Below are 15855 nucleotides of genomic sequence, written 5' to 3'. Positions count from 1 at the left end.
GTCAACTATCTATTTTTTAACAGTTTACTAATAGTCAACTATCGATTTACTACCGACATATAAAAAAAATTCATTATTTTTTTTACAATTGGTTTATTAATAGTTATTATTGGTAATACTAATAGTTTACTAATAGTCAACTATCAATTTACTATCAATATACAAAAAAAAAATCATTACTAGTTTGCAGTCGAGTTACTGATAGATAACTATCAGTTTACTAATAGTTTACTAATACTTAACTATCAGTCTGCTATCGACATACAAAAGGAAAGTCCATTACTATTTTACAATTGGTTTACTAATAGTTAACTAACGGTGTGTTATCGAAAATTAAAATTCAATAATCCCCTCATCAAATATAAAATTCTTTTATATTGAGCCATCATTTGAATTGAAATCTAATTCTAATCTAATTATTATTAAAATTGATAATATCGATATAAATATAACACGATATAACTTGTAGAACAATATAAAAACACACGTGGTCTTAGTTGCAAAAAAAATTGAAAACATATGCTGATTAGCATAGCAAAAATAAAAGTTGGTGATTTTTGGTGAAAATTAAAAATCATGTTAAATACCGAAAACATACAAAAGTTGGTGATTTTTGGTGAATTTAAACCCCTCTTTTTTTTTATCTAAAAGACATAAAAAATGAGTTTTTGATATTTTGTGTGAAGTTGAGGGGCACAACTGACCTTTTTCAAAAAAGAGGAAAATATATGCTGATTAGCATAGCAAATACATATACAAGAAAATATTACTTCATTTTCCAATGGATACTAACAAATCTTATTCATCCATCAATGGACAAACTTCATCTGATTTATTGAATTCAAACATTTATTAAAAGTAATCTTAAAGACACACTGGACAATTTATAAAAATGATGAATCAAGGTTTGGGAAAGCTAGCCTTGATCTTCTGAATAGTATATTCACCAGTTTTAAAGGCCTTGCCAAGAATTCCAAAGAAGTTATAGGAAGTGCATAAACAATTTCTATTATCATTGAGTAGTTTTATCAAACATCACATGTGCATCATTGAAAACTCTACAACCACCTACACTAAGCAAATCAAAACTAACAAAACATTAAATCAGAATAACTAACATAATGTGGAATTGATGAAATTTTTTTAATATTTTTTAATTTATTTTACAAATTACAAAAACTTTAATCAGTTTTTTTGATTTAATATCGGTTCACAAATAAAACGTCGGAAGTGTAGAACACATAAGACGGAACTTAAAATTCATCAACCACATGATCCATTAAAGGGGTATAACACATATCGAGAAGAAACCCAGCTAGCGATGCATCATCGTTTCGAGAATCGATCAGCTCCGAAGGTTTTATCTTTCTCAATATGATTCAAACCCATGGATTATGAGTACTCTCGAGTCGATGAGTTTATAAATTGGAGACAGGGTGATGAGAGGATGATCAATGGCTCCGGTTATTCTTGTCTGCAATTTTATTAGGAGGACAGTGATGGAGAGATGGTCGACTCCGGTAGGGAGATAGTCCAATGTATTTATGATGTTATTTTAGAGTAAAAAACAAAAGATAAAAGATCAAAAATAAAAGGAAATCGGTTTGAATCGTATTTTAGCAAGGAAAGATGTTGGTCTGTATAAGTGAGAATATTTAAGCCTTAGGTGGTGCTGGGCCTAATTTCCTCCAAAAAAAATTGAGCAAGAGACTATGATTTCCAGCTACAAGCCGAAAATCACCGCCTCCGCTGAATATCAAAGAAAATTGAACTGTTGCTCTCTAGAAAAATTCCTGCTCGGCCGCGGTCAAAGAATTTCTCCAATTTGGTCAGGCAAAATATACTCCTTAAAGATTAGAACATTTGAAAAAAGAATCAATGTTTAGAATTTCTTCTGCCTCGACTCGAGCGCCCCTCTGGTAAAGAAGCAACAATAAGCCCAGAAATGGCAGAGCGTTACTTCCCCAACAAAATGCCACACTACATACCAGAAGAAACTCCAACAATTAACGAAGAAACAGCCAACAAAGATTCACTCTCTCGCCTCCTTTCTCTTCCATATCACACACTCCGGCGCACACTTCAAGCATCAGCCCTTCACCTCAAGGATATGGTACTTTTTTACTCAATCCGATGGTTTTGTAAAACATTGTTAAGCTAGCTAGCACGGAAACTTCATTCGATCAGCATGTCCTGTTTCGGACGCAAAACTTCATTTTTTACATAGAAAAGTTTAAAATAACACAGTTTTGCTATGTCCGTATCCAAGTGTCCTGTTTTCCCGTGTCCGTGCTACCTAGTTGTTAAGTGTTTGATTGCAGGTGGTGAGAGAGACGTGGGGATTGAGTGGGAAGCGTGTGCAAGATTATAGTGTTTATACGGGAGTTCTAGGGACTGCTTATTTGCTTTTTAAAGCTTATGAGGTTACCAAGAATGAGAATGATCTTCATTTGTGTTCTCAGATTATAAATGCCTGTGATTCTGCTTCTGCAGCTTCTAGGTATATTTTCTATATTTCTCTGTTGTTTGTGTTATGGTTGCAAATGTTGTTGGATTAGTTTTGAGAAATTTGGTCTTGAATTTGTGAGTAAAAAACTTGATAAATCTGTTAATATGTTGATTTGGGCTAGATTCATTTGCAAATGAATTCTAGAGGAATTCATTTATAAATGAATTCCGGTGGATAAATAGAATTGTTCCAAAGGGGGCCTAGTTAATAGCTTCTAATAATCTGTTGATGAAAAGAATATGTAGGAAACTACACATCCAAAATTTGTTGATTCAGTTACTCTAAAAAATTCTACTATTCGGTGTCTGTCTCTGTAAACTAATCCAAAAACCTAATAAAAATCCAGCAAAACAGAAATAATGTGATATTTGGGGCAAAACAAATGAATTTATCCGGAAAGCCAGAACATTACTGCCAAGCGGTGAGTTTTATCCGTTGCCCGTTTTCCATCATAATAGACCCAATAAACGTGAAACTTGCACTCTTGAAAGTTCGGTAGAATTACGATTGTAATATGAGGCTAGTTTTTCGATCCTATGTTCACATTTTGTTTATGCTTGATTTGGTTAGTTAAGATCTGGACATATGTCTGAAAAACTCTGCCTAAGAAGTTTTATATATGTGTTTATTATTTAGTATGTTTAAGTGATTTCTTGGATTTGTTTGTATTTGATGGATCCTTCCACCTGTTTGCAGACCAATGGGCTATGGTGTGAAACAATAATTTCCAAATATGATTCATTATTTGTTTTTAAAATTACTAATATAATTCTGTGTTCTTATTTGATGATAGCATGGCTGCATCTGCATGTGAGTTTAACTAAGCGAGAGTGAATGCAACATAGGTCAATTAAATTGTTTGATGGCATGCATGTGAGATTGCACAAATTAGTTCAGATATCAACTTGATTGCAAGAAACTAGTTCAGATATCAACTTGATCAACTAATATTATTTTAAAGCTGAACCTTTTCAATGTGGGAACTAAGAACTCTCAATTCTTAATTTAGATATAGGCTTTGCACCATAGTTTAGGAGGAGAACATGCAAACCTGCTGTACAGACATGAAACTGGTTCGAACCCTTCACCTAGTTGTGGTTTCAGCTATATTGCACTGATATCCGTCGTATACTACGTTTGGTATTTTCTTTCCGTTTTCGAAAAGCTTATGAAAATCCAAAACATGAAATTTATAGTCTAGTCTATTCTTCTTTAAATAATTGTTTGGACATTTGTTGTTTCGGTGTTTCCCGTTTTGGCGATTTTGTGTCTATTTTCAAAAATATGTTTTGAACTTCAAGACTTTTAAATTTATAACTTAATTATACAAATTATGGTTTCACCGTTTTTCGTTTTTGCGCAACATAGGGTTTCAGTCATTACTTACCGATAAATGAAGAATTGAATTGATTAAATTGTTCATTAATTGATACGCATATTTTATATAGGGTTTTTCCAAGTATTTGATATAGTATTATTGTATATTTGTAAGGATATTATGCTTGGAAATGTGTTTATTTTGTAGATTTATGCGTATGGAGTGAAGCGTAGCAATTTGGAGCAAATTGAAAAAAAGCTGGAAAAAGTGCCTAGTTCCTCAAAAGTGTCTAGTTCCTAGGAACCAGGCACTATTGAGGAACTGGCCCGGATTACTTTCTGCGAATCCTTTGTGGCCAATTCCTCAAAAGTGCCGAGTTCCTAGGAACCAGGCACTATTGAGGAACTGGCCCGGATTACCTACGAACCTAAAAACGTGAAAATCCTTTTTCAACGCGGATTTGGATCCGATTTCAACTACAACTCTTGCAACACATCAAGGACTCTTCCACTATATAAAGACATCTCAAGATCATGTATTCTATCTAGTTTTTCATTATTTTCTATTCTACAAACAATTTGTCTTAGGTTAATTTTCGTTTTAGTCCTTAGTTTATTTTCAAGATTTAATTCTTCGAAACTTTGATTCGAAGACTTGTGTTCCGAATAATTCCAGGTTTTTAATTCAAGTATTTTCTTTCATATTATTTAATTATGTTCATTACTTTTGAGTTATTAATTTCTTCAATTATGTCTAGCTAAATCTTTTAAATCTAGGATATTGTGAGTAGTATGGGTTTAATTCAAATCTGAAATTTAATATTCTATCTTTCTTTATTCTTGCAATTCTTATTATTGGGATTAATGCTTGTAATTACTTGATCACCAATTACATGATTAAAAATCGATTTGTGAGTAAACGTCATTAAAGCAAGTTGGTTGGAAAAGATAATAAGAACGTAATTATAAAACATGAGTCCGTCCACTATGTTTGCGTTGCGTGGCATGTGTGGATAACTTTTCTTAATGCTTTGTTTATGATTGTCGGGTTATTTTCTATTGTCCTCTAAGCCGTGACAGTAAGGACGATTCGGGGTAATCGAGTTATAAACAATAGGTTAACATCGTCTACGAAATAGGGGGTTAACGAGGTTAGATCTATCCGCCATTGCAAAGAATAATTAAAGTTAGGATTGATAGAGATTAGATAAAGATTTGAAGGATTTCCCATATAAAAACAATATTCTAGGTTTGCTTTTTATCATCGTATTTCCTTATTTTATTTTCAGTTTTAGTTTAATTAATTAAAAATCAAATCAATCAAATTCGTTAGTTCAAATAATAATTAGTTAACTATTTTGGTACTAGATTCAATTCCTCGTGGGTTCGACTTTTACTTATCATTATATTACTTGATTTATCGATATCGTACACTTGCGATTTTGTGTATCAAGTTTTTGGCGCCGTTGCCGGGGAATTGTTATTTATATCAATACAACTTGATTAATTATTGCTTTGAACACCTTTTATTTTCTCTTTTTTTATTTATGTCGTTTATAAGTTTTCATCATGAATTTCGGTGAATCAACTTATCCGTATGAGAGTTTCAATGCACAATACTCTAATATGATGGATTATAATTTGCAATATAATCAATTTCAAGTTTGTGAATGGTGTCAAGGAAATCATGATTGGGCATATTGTCCATATTATTATTCACCATCACCACCTTTACCTTATTATGATTATTGTGATAACGATTCTTTTAACTCGTTTTCTAGTTGTGGTGATACTAATATTCAGGTTGTGGTTGATGATCAAAAGGATAAATCAATATATGGGCAAGCTTTAGAGTGGGCTCGTAACAACAATCTTGAACATCTTAGTTATCCATGCTTAGAAGAAGACGATCCTTCTACTTGGAATAAAAGAATTGGAGATCATATACGCTTAATTGGACAACACGCTTTAGCACAATTTACAAGAGATGATGATTGTTTATTGATCGAGGATGAGATCGAGTCTAACCCATCATCTCTTTCTTGTGATTCTAACTCATGTTTTGTAGGTGAAATTGAAATTGAAGGGAAAACACAACCACTCCATAGTGAAAATATTGAACAATTTGAAGAATATATGGAGAAATCGTGTTATTTGGAAGTTTATCCTATATCTTCAAGTGAGAGTAGGAAAGATTTAGAGGATGAACATCCAACTATACATGTTGCATATAAGGGTGAATCGTCTTATAAAGAGAATGTGAAAGAGAGCATATTGTCTGAGAACCCACAAGAAGAACCTTATATTCTTCAATTTATTATTGATCCAAAGGTGATTCAAGTGGAATATGCTCTCTACTACCAAGTTAAAAGGGGACCGACAAGAGAAAAAAGGGAAAAGATGTTGCCAAGAACACTCCCTCACGTTCGAATGTATTCTTAATGAATATATGCGAAGAGTCTAGCTATGGACTCTAACTAAAGCGCTACTTGGGAGGCACCCCAAGACATATCTTTTATTTAGTTTTTTTTTGTTTTTAGATTTTTCCTTCACATTATTATCATGAAATTTTTTATGTCTATTTTGTAGGTCATTAAAGTTGAAAAGCAATGACGACTAATGTAACAAAGAAGATCAAAGTCATCAAATTCAGAAGTTACATCAACTAGGGTGCACACTAGGTAAGTAGTCTTGTTTTCTCTTATTTGATTTCTTATATTTATACATTGAGGACAATGTGATATTTAAGTGTGGGGGTATTAGTATTGTACATTAGGAATTTTTTTTTTCTATTTTATTTTATTTATGTTTTAGTAGAATATTGAATTTTGAGAAAACTTTAATTTTTTAACTTAGTTTTTGATTGTCCAAAAGTAGGATAGTTCATTAATTGATCAAATGAAACTTGAAAAGCATGTTTAGATATTCTCGTGTCAAGTTGAAATTATGATATCCTTAAATTTGTTGAAAGTATTTGATTGAAATTATGAGCTTGGTTTTGTTTTAATAAATTTTATTAACTTTTGAGCATAACATTTAAGCACAAAAATTCTCTATTACTTGTGATTTAAAGATAGCCAAAATTTCAACTCTTATCAAAGTTAATTTTACTTAAGTTTTAATTAAGTTTCTTGAGAATTTTTAAAGGACTAACCACATGATGTTTTTTACAAACTACACTTAAGAATGTGAGATTTTTGAGCCTAAAGTATCAATATTTTTTCTTGAGTGTGCCACTTGGTATTTATTTGCTAGAACTTGCAATTGTAAATCGATTTGAGGCCATATGAGATAGATGATGACATGAGTGTGATTTGGGCATTTAGAAAACCCTTTCCATCCCACTTAAAAAGACTACCAATTTCCCATTAGGATTAACCAAATTTGAGCCTAACCTTTTCTTGTTATTATACACATGTTTACACCTTTTATCCTTCTTCTATTTCCCTCTTTTGATAACCCAATGAGTTAAAATTTTGAGCAAGAGAATTGAAAGAAAAAGACATATTCACTAAGTATAGTTGACAAGAAATTCAAAGATGAGCGAAAAGAGAAAAGAACCAAAAAGAAATTGAAAAGAAAAAAAAACTTCTAAAAAAAATATATAGAGCAAAGAAAAAGAAAAAAAAATGGTTTGAAAAAAAAAATATAGCAATTGAATTCTTGTTTTGAGCTTCATGAGAAAAATTAGTGATTGTTATTGTCTTGAGATTGATAAAGAATTATTGTTTGAATTTTTAACTCATTTAACCTCATTTAAGCCTTAAATCCTACCTTGAACCTTAGCCCCATTACAACCAAAATTAAAGACCCATTGATTCATGTTGTCATTTATTTTCAAGTGGTAGAATTTTGTTTGAATTGCAAGCCTATGGTTCAATTTATATCATGATAGCAAGGAGTGAATTCATACCCCAAATACATGAGCGTATTGAGAGAAATCTTGTGAGGAAAAAGGTTTGTTTTAAAGTTTGAGTGTGGTTGGAAATTTAAAGTTCTTATGATGCTTTTTAACTCTTAGGTAATAATTGGTAATGATAGAGTTGAGTTTTGTGTTTGATATTAAGTTATGTGTAATATTGATTTTTATGAATAAATGTTTAGCTTGAGTTAATACACTTTATTAATCAAAGTTAAGGTCATTCGATTTCATGATATATTTCAGCTTGTTATTGATCGCTTAATGTCAATTTTGTTCGGGGAAGTTTATTATGCTAGGATTGTGAGGTTTGATTTAATTAATGTGCTACTTTACTTGAGGACAAGTAAAGAACTAAGTGTGGGGGAGTTTGATACGCATATTTTATATAGGGTTTTTCCAAGTATTTGATATAGTATTATTGTATATTTGTAAGGATATTATGCTTGGAAAGGTGTTTATTTTGTAGATTTATGCGTATGGAGTGAAGCGTAGCAATTTGGAGCAAATTGAAAAAAAGCTGGAAAAAGTGCCTAGTTCCTCAAAAGTGTCTAGTTCCTAGGAACCAGGCACTATTGAGGAACTGGCCCGGATTACTTTCTGCGAATCCTTTGTGGCCAATTCCTCAAAAGTGCCGAGTTCCTAGGAACCAGGCACTATTGAGGAACTGGCCCGGATTACCTACGAACCTAAAAACGTGAAAATCCTTTTTCAACGCGGATTTGGATCCGATTTCAACTACAACTCTTGCAACACATCAAGGACTCTTCCACTATATAAAGACATCTCAAGATCATGTATTCTATCTAGTTTTTCATTATTTTCTATTCTACAAACAATTTGTCTTAGGTTAATTTTCGTTTTAGTCCTTAGTTTATTTTCAAGATTTAATTCTTCGAAACTTTGATTCGAAGACTTGTGTTCCGAATAATTCCAGGTTTTTAATTCAAGTATTTTCTTTCATATTATTTAATTATGTTCATTACTTTTGAGTTATTAATTTCTTCAATTATGTCTAGCTAAATCTTTTAAATCTAGGATATTGTGAGTAGTATGGGTTTAATTCAAATCTGAAATTTAATATTCTATCTTTCTTTATTCTTGCAATTCTTATTATTGGGATTAATGCTTGTAATTACTTGATCACCAATTACATGATTAAAAATCGATTTGTGAGTAAACGTCATTAAAGCAAGTTGGTTGGAAAAGATAATAAGAACGTAATTATAAAACATGAGTCCGTCCACTATGTTTGCGTTGCGTGGCATGTGTGGATAACTTTTCTTAATGCTTTGTTTATGATTGTCGGGTTATTTTCTATTGTCCTCTAAGCCGTGACAGTAAGGACGATTCGGGGTAATCGAGTTATAAACAATAGGTTAACATCGTCTACGAAATAGGGGGTTAACGAGGTTAGATCTATCCGCCATTGCAAAGAATAATTAAAGTTAGGATTGATAGAGATTAGATAAAGATTTGAAGGATTTCCCATATAAAAACAATATTCTAGGTTTGCTTTTTATCATCGTATTTCCTTATTTTATTTTCAGTTTTAGTTTAATTAATTAAAAATCAAATCAATCAAATTCGTTAGTTCAAATAATAATTAGTTAACTATTTTGGTACTAGATTCAATTCCTCGTGGGTTCGACTTTTACTTATCATTATATTACTTGATTTATCGATATCGTACACTTGCGATTTTGTGTATCATTAATCATCCATCAAATTCAGGCATGTGACGTTTATATGTGGACGTGCTGGTGTTTATGCTCTTGGTGCTGTCGTTGCAAAGTATGCTGATGACCCAAGGCTATTAGACTACTACTTGAAACAGTTCAAAGAGGTACTGTTAGTAATTTTCTCACTTTATCTTCAGGATATTTATTGTTCCTTGACCCTTGTACATGATGGTGCATATTTATTGAAGCACATTCACAGATCTTTAGTTATTCTTAGTTGCAGATCAAATTTTCTAATGATGTGCCAAACGAGTTATTATATGGAAGAGCAGGATTCTTATGGGCCTGTTTGTTTATCGACAAGCACATTGGTAAAGAAACCATAGCTACTGAATGCAGGGTAAGGGATATAACATTCGGTCTAAGTTATCTATATTTTCGTTGAGATGAGTCATCTGCTAATTTAATCTGAAACCCGTGTAGCGAGCAGTTGTGGATGAGATGATTAAGGCTGGGAGAACATTAGCTCTCAAGGATAGATGCCCATTGATGTATGAATGGCATGGAAAAAAATATTGGGGGGCTGCCCACGGACTGGCTGGAATCATGCATGTTCTGATGGACATGGAACTGAAACCGGATGAAATCAAGGATGTCAAGGGTACACTACGCTATATGATTAAGAATCGTTTTGCTAGTGGAAATTATCCTTCTAGTGAAGGAAATGAATCAGATCGTCTTGTGCATTGGTGTCATGGTGCTCCTGGAGTGGCTCTTACCCTTGTGAAAGCTGCTGAGGTATAGGCTTTCCATTTACTTTACCAATTTATTGCTCGAAAGGATTGCTTGCTGGATAGCTATATTCAGTTATTGCATTGAGGAAGTGAGGATCTTAGGGTAATAACCGAAATGAGTAATTTTGTGAATTATTTGGGATTAACTTGAAAAATACTCAAAGTCGACTCATATTAATCGAGCATGAGGCTGACTATGAGGTACCCAGTCAACTGTTAATTGGTGTTCGAGTATCAAGATACTCGACTCGGCAAGCTCTTGAACTTTATCCTATGTAAATATATATGTTTACAGTAATACCTTTATTTTTATACTATAATTTAATTTTTAAATATTTTTAAGAACGAGTGGAGTCACACTCAATTTTCAGTTATTATAATAACTTGAGCTCGAGGTCCTCAAATGAAATTCAATCAAGTTTGATTAAATTTTGAATTTTACATTCCTAGTGAGGTCAAGCTTCACGGCATTTCAATTGGACTCAATTACAACTTAGGTCTCATCAGTTTAGTGATAAAATGCTTGTGACGAACTTTTGAAATGATGAACTCACTCAGGTTTTCGGAGACGAGGAGTTTTTTCAAGCTGCAGTGGAAGCAGGGGAGCTAGTATGGAACCGGGGACTTCTCAAGCGAGTTGGCATATGTCATGGCATCAGTGGCAATACCTACGTTTTTCTATCACTATACAGATTAACAGGTAATCCAGAGTATTTGTACAAAGCTAAAGCATTTGCGTGCTTTCTACAGGATAGAGCGCAAAAGCTTATATCAGAGGGTACGATGCACGGTGGTGATTGTCCCTATTCCCTCTTCGAAGGATTTGGAGGAATGGCGTACCTCTTTTTCGATATGGCTGAACCCTCTGAAGCCAGGTTTCCAGCTTATGAACTCTAAACTGTAATGTATTAAAATTTAGTAAGTGGTAGACATGTAATAGCTGAGAGCACTGGTGCTTCCTGTACCTATTTGCAATGATTTAGCTAGTTGAAAATCTTAAATAAAGTTATCAGCAGGTGCATAATATTGATGTGAATATTTCATGAAAATTTGTGCATGTAATTATCCCAGGAACTAATTTTAGTTTTTACACAATTTTGGTTGATCCAGATTTACAAGTTCTTGACTTCTTATTTCCAATTGAATTGGTCCGATTTATTTATAGATTAATTTTTATATTTACCTAAAAAAATAAATGTACAATTTATTTTAAATAAAATAAAATGAATTGATTATGATATTTAGTCATTCTAATTTATTTAATTGTTTTCTTATGTCAAGTTTTGTTTTATAAAAGCTTAACAGATTTAGAATTTATAAGAAAATTTTATCAAAATTTAATCGGGTATAACAAATTTCATAAAATTAGAAAAATATAATTCTAAACTAGATCAAACACAAACATGTTATTTATGTTTTTAAAATCTGTAAGAAAGTAGATATGAGACTATATAGTCCATAAGAGTAAGAAGTCAGAAGTAGATTTTTTTTTTCTGTCGGCAATCCAGGTTCTTGTTTATTTATATTTTCCAGTTATGTTGAACTTAAAGCACTTCACCATATCTTACCGTTATATTGGACGGAAACTTATCGAGCCTCATATTCTAATTTCGCTTCCATTTCTTTGAAGAATTCGGAATTTTACTCAACAGAAACATCATCTAACGGTTTTTTTATGTCAACATTTTCCATTTTCGCATTTTGATTCTGTGCAACATCCGGAAAAACTTGAGAATCCATGCAGCTTGGGACATAACAGTTTGCAACAAGGGTGAGTGATTTTTATTACCAAAGATACAAAGTCATCTACTCCTACAAAACAAATTTTTTGCTTACAAAAACGAACATTCTTTCGATTTGAAACTTTGAACTTCTCAGCTCTGTACTACCATCTTCTTCTCCCGCGGCAAGGATCAGTCTCAAGCTTCTCAGTTAAGCCAGACCGACGAGCTTCTCACTAATCTCCCATACTTTACGAGCCTTGTCTGCGTCACTAGCTTCTTGAGACAACTGATTTTCAAATGAGGCCGAGTCCTTGTTCCAGCTCCAGTATACACCTGATTTCGTCAAGCTTGGATCGCTTACAACCTGAACCAACAAGGAACATGTCATGTTATTTCAACACTTGCAAACACAAGTGTGCACGGTCCAGTTTGGTTTAGTTTGATTCAGTAAAATCTGAAACCAAATCGGTTCTACAAGGATAGAACAAAAAATCAAACCATATCAAACATTCATATAAACGGTTCATTCAGTTGATCAAAATTTACTATATTTTTCGGTTTGGTTTAGTTTGTAAATTGGTATGTCAGTTTAAACCGAACCAAAATAAATTTCCAAGGTTTCTGGTCAACCCTACTTGCTACACTGAAAGAGTATAGAGTTCTGAAAAGTTTGAAATCCTTTTACCTGAGCAAGTCTTTTTCCGGCTTCGTCTTCAGAAACATAGCCCTTGGTGATGTACTTCTGGAAAGGAGGGAACAAAGCTCTGAACAACGGAATGTGCTCCCTAAACAAGCCGGTAGTAGCAATGCAGCCAGGATAAAGGGAAGCGAAGGTGATTCCGGTTTCTTCATGGAAACGCCTGTGAAACTCCTGCATTATGAGCATGTTGCAGACTTTGCTGTCCTTGTAGGCCTTAGCTCCGTCAAAGTTACCGCCATCAATCATCGCCGAGCTATTAAGCCCGTTCAATCCTCCTGCTAAACCCCTCATGTCCCCAAGGTTGGCTTTGGGGGGTACATTTCCAGCCAACGTATTCGTGTTCCCTGCAGATTCGTTAAAACCCATCAATTTCAAGCAAGAATTTCGTTATATAACAAGACATATTAAGCCTGATAATGTAAATTATACGATACCAGTAATCGATCCAACGATAATGAGTCTTTTTGATGGGTAATCCGATTTGTTGAGATCCTCGAGCAACAAGCGGGAAAGCAGGAAGTGACCAAGATGGTTAGTACCCACACTAAGTTCAAACCCTTCAGCGGTGAAAGAAGGTTCTTTAGCAGTTGGCTGGTAAACAGCAGCATTGCAAACTATGACGTCAAGAGGGCGGCCTGATCGCCTGAAATTATCGACAAATTGGCGGACGCTGTCGAGGGAAGAAAGGTCCAAGTGCATAGTAGTGTAGTTTTCTTTGGCAATGCCAGCTGATTTAGCAGCTCTTTCTGTCTTAAGAAAGTCCCTGCAGGCCATAATAACATGCCATTTGCCGGTTTCCGCTAACGCCTTAGCGGTGGCTAGACCTAATCCTGAAGAAGCACCAGTGATGATAACACTTCCTTTTCTTAAGGTTTTCTTGCTGTCTGAGGATGCCCTGTTCACTGTTGGACTTGCTGTTGCTGCTGTCTGAGCTCTCACTGCTCCATTTCTTTGGTGGGATTCCCTCTGTCATCCAGAAATGAAATATAAATAATTTTTCATAATGACACATAGTAGAATTATGAAAAATATAATTATCATGTAAAATTTAGAACATTCAGTTACAACAAATTTATCCTCTAAAGAGTTTCAATTGATGTTGCTATATATATGCTTGACAAAATATTATGTACTAGCGTGAGCTACATAGCACGAAAATGGAAGCACTAAAACGAAAAACGCAGAAAAGGGAAATGGCGAAATGACATAGTTTATAAGAATTTGTTTCCGTAAATGAAAATGAAATACCGAAATGTAGAACCGGAGAAGTTTCCGTGCAACAAAGCTGGTAAGTAACGAAACAGTTAAATATAACAAGCGTAATTCAAGAACAGCATTTAGTGTTTGGTTCAAGAAAATATTGGAGATCAAAATGAAGAGTGTTGATCCCAAATAACTGTTCCGCCAAGTCCATTTTACAGCAAGCCAATGAGCATTTGCGATATAGAATCTTTAATTACTACTTATTTCTTTTATCATTCAATTTTCCACATGACTAACTTTTGTTACACACACGGCTAAAACGAATTCATAAGTAAATAGATTACAACTAGTATAATATCATATGAAGTCTTTGGAATTTCATAAAATTTAATGAAATTGAGTTACACCCACATCAAATAAACTCATAATTAGACGAAAAGATCAAAATTGACCTTGCATCTCAATGCAGAAGAATTAAAGTCAGCTTTAAGATGGTCCGAGAGGGAAACACCAAACAAACTTGAATCTTTAAACGAAGCACTACACTTCCCCTGCATGAAATCAAACAACAAATCCCAAATCAAGAAAACAAAAATTAAATCAAACCCAAAAAATCAAGAACCCAAACAATGTTTCGGAAACGTTTCGGACACGAAATGAACAAACTTCATTTTTACATAGAAAACCTTAAAATAACACCGTTTTCCCGTATCCGTGTCCGTGCTACCCAGTTAGCAAGCAAAAACAAACCTCTTTAGGTACAGAAAAAGCAGAGGAAACCAGAGAAGTAGCCTGAAGAGCCATTACTGGACTGGATTCTTTGAAGTGAAAAGCTGATACTTTTTCAGTGGAGCTGTTGAAAAAGATATGAAGTCATATGCAATCTATATATAGTCCCAACTGCCAAGTGTAGTGTCCATAATAGGAAAATAATAAATGTTAGAAAGAGGATAAGATAAATAAGGGAAGTACATGTGGCTGCCACATCAGAATGAAGTAGCCAATCAGAAGTTGGGGTTGGATTTCTTATTGGGGATAGATTGATTTTGGCTTAATACATAGTTTAACCCCTGAACTTGTACCCTTTTACCCATCTAACCCTCAAACTTAACGTCTCACCTATCAAACCCCTGAACTTGTTAAATAACCCGATTTGACCCCCGAACTTGATAAATACATAAACATTGAACCCCTCCGTACACAATTTCTTCTAGAATGTTTCAAGTGACAGGTGGACACGAAGGGTTCAATATTTACATATTTATCAAGTTCAGGGGTCAAATCGGATTATTAAACAAGTTCAGAGGTTCGATAGGTGAGACGTTAAGTTTAGAGGTTAGATGGGTAAAAGGGTACAAGTTCAGGGGTCAAACTATATATTAAGCCGATTGATTTTTGTAAGAGAAAACAAAATATGATTGTGAAAGGATATTTAGGTGCGGTTCCCAAAAAGTGCCACTCCTAGTATGGGGTTTAAGATAGATATGGGAGATGTTGAAAAGGACATGGTATGGATTATGTATATGCCCTATTAATGCACCAATTGAACCATGTTTTGGATTATGGATTGTCTTTTTATTTCCTAGTTTAATAGTTACAAATTTTTCAGAAAAAAAAAGTTATAGAAAATATTTAACTTTTAAACATATTTACAGAAATTACAACCCGAGTAAAATCTATAAAAAATGCTCTAAAATTTTTAAAAATTTATTCTTTTACTCTCTTTTATGCGGTTTGTAATTTTGTTTGTTCTTCTCTCAAATATTCATTTTTTTCTCCTCTTAAACTTTTATGGTCCTTTTCTCTTGGCTAATAATCACCTACGGCCCCTGACTTTAGGGGTACCTTACGACAAACCCCCTGATAAAAAAAACGATCAGTAAACCCCCTAATCTTTGTGGCGGCGCTCGCTAAACCCCTTTTCGCATAAATTGACCAAAATACCCTTCAAAACTGTAAATAAATACAAACAAACCAGACAACTTCAATCTAACCACACTTAAAACC

At 33.6% G+C, this 15855-nt stretch overlaps 2 protein-coding genes across 3 annotated transcripts; one reads left to right on the top strand and one right to left on the bottom strand.

The window, feature by feature from the left end:
- Positions 1 to 1689: 1689 nt before the first annotated feature.
- Positions 1690 to 11259, top strand: LOC126670102 (lanC-like protein GCR2). Of its 2 annotated transcripts, none has more exons than XM_050363760.2 (6): positions 1690 to 2113; positions 2322 to 2500; positions 9480 to 9591; positions 9711 to 9827; positions 9911 to 10225; positions 10780 to 11259. In XM_050363760.2, exons 1-6 carry the CDS (start codon positions 1946 to 1948, stop codon positions 11116 to 11118), a joined length of 1230 nt encoding a protein of 409 aa, XP_050219717.1. In that variant the 5' UTR covers positions 1690 to 1945; the 3' UTR covers positions 11119 to 11259. The 2 variants fall into 2 exon arrangements, with proteins under 2 accessions (XP_050219717.1, XP_050219716.1); XM_050363759.2 differs by having other exon boundaries at positions 9705 to 9827.
- Positions 11260 to 11980: 721 nt separating this feature from the next.
- On the bottom strand, positions 11981 to 14743 carry LOC126669144 (protochlorophyllide reductase, chloroplastic). The gene is made up of 5 exons (XM_050362513.2): positions 14599 to 14743; positions 14301 to 14399; positions 13080 to 13611; positions 12631 to 12989; positions 11981 to 12309 (listed from the first exon to the last, which is right to left on the bottom strand). The coding sequence occupies exons 1-5, from the start codon at positions 14650 to 14652 to the stop codon at positions 12154 to 12156; spliced, it is 1200 nt and encodes a 399-aa protein (XP_050218470.1). The 5' UTR covers positions 14653 to 14743; the 3' UTR covers positions 11981 to 12153.
- Positions 14744 to 15855: the final 1112 nt, after the last annotated feature.

Source organism: Mercurialis annua, linkage group LG2 (genome assembly GCF_937616625.2).
Source record: "Mercurialis annua linkage group LG2, ddMerAnnu1.2, whole genome shotgun sequence".
NCBI classification, from domain to species: Eukaryota; Viridiplantae; Streptophyta; class Magnoliopsida; order Malpighiales; family Euphorbiaceae; genus Mercurialis; species Mercurialis annua.
Note: the sequence above shows the minus strand (reverse complement) of the source record. Positions and strands in the feature narration are given on the sequence as shown.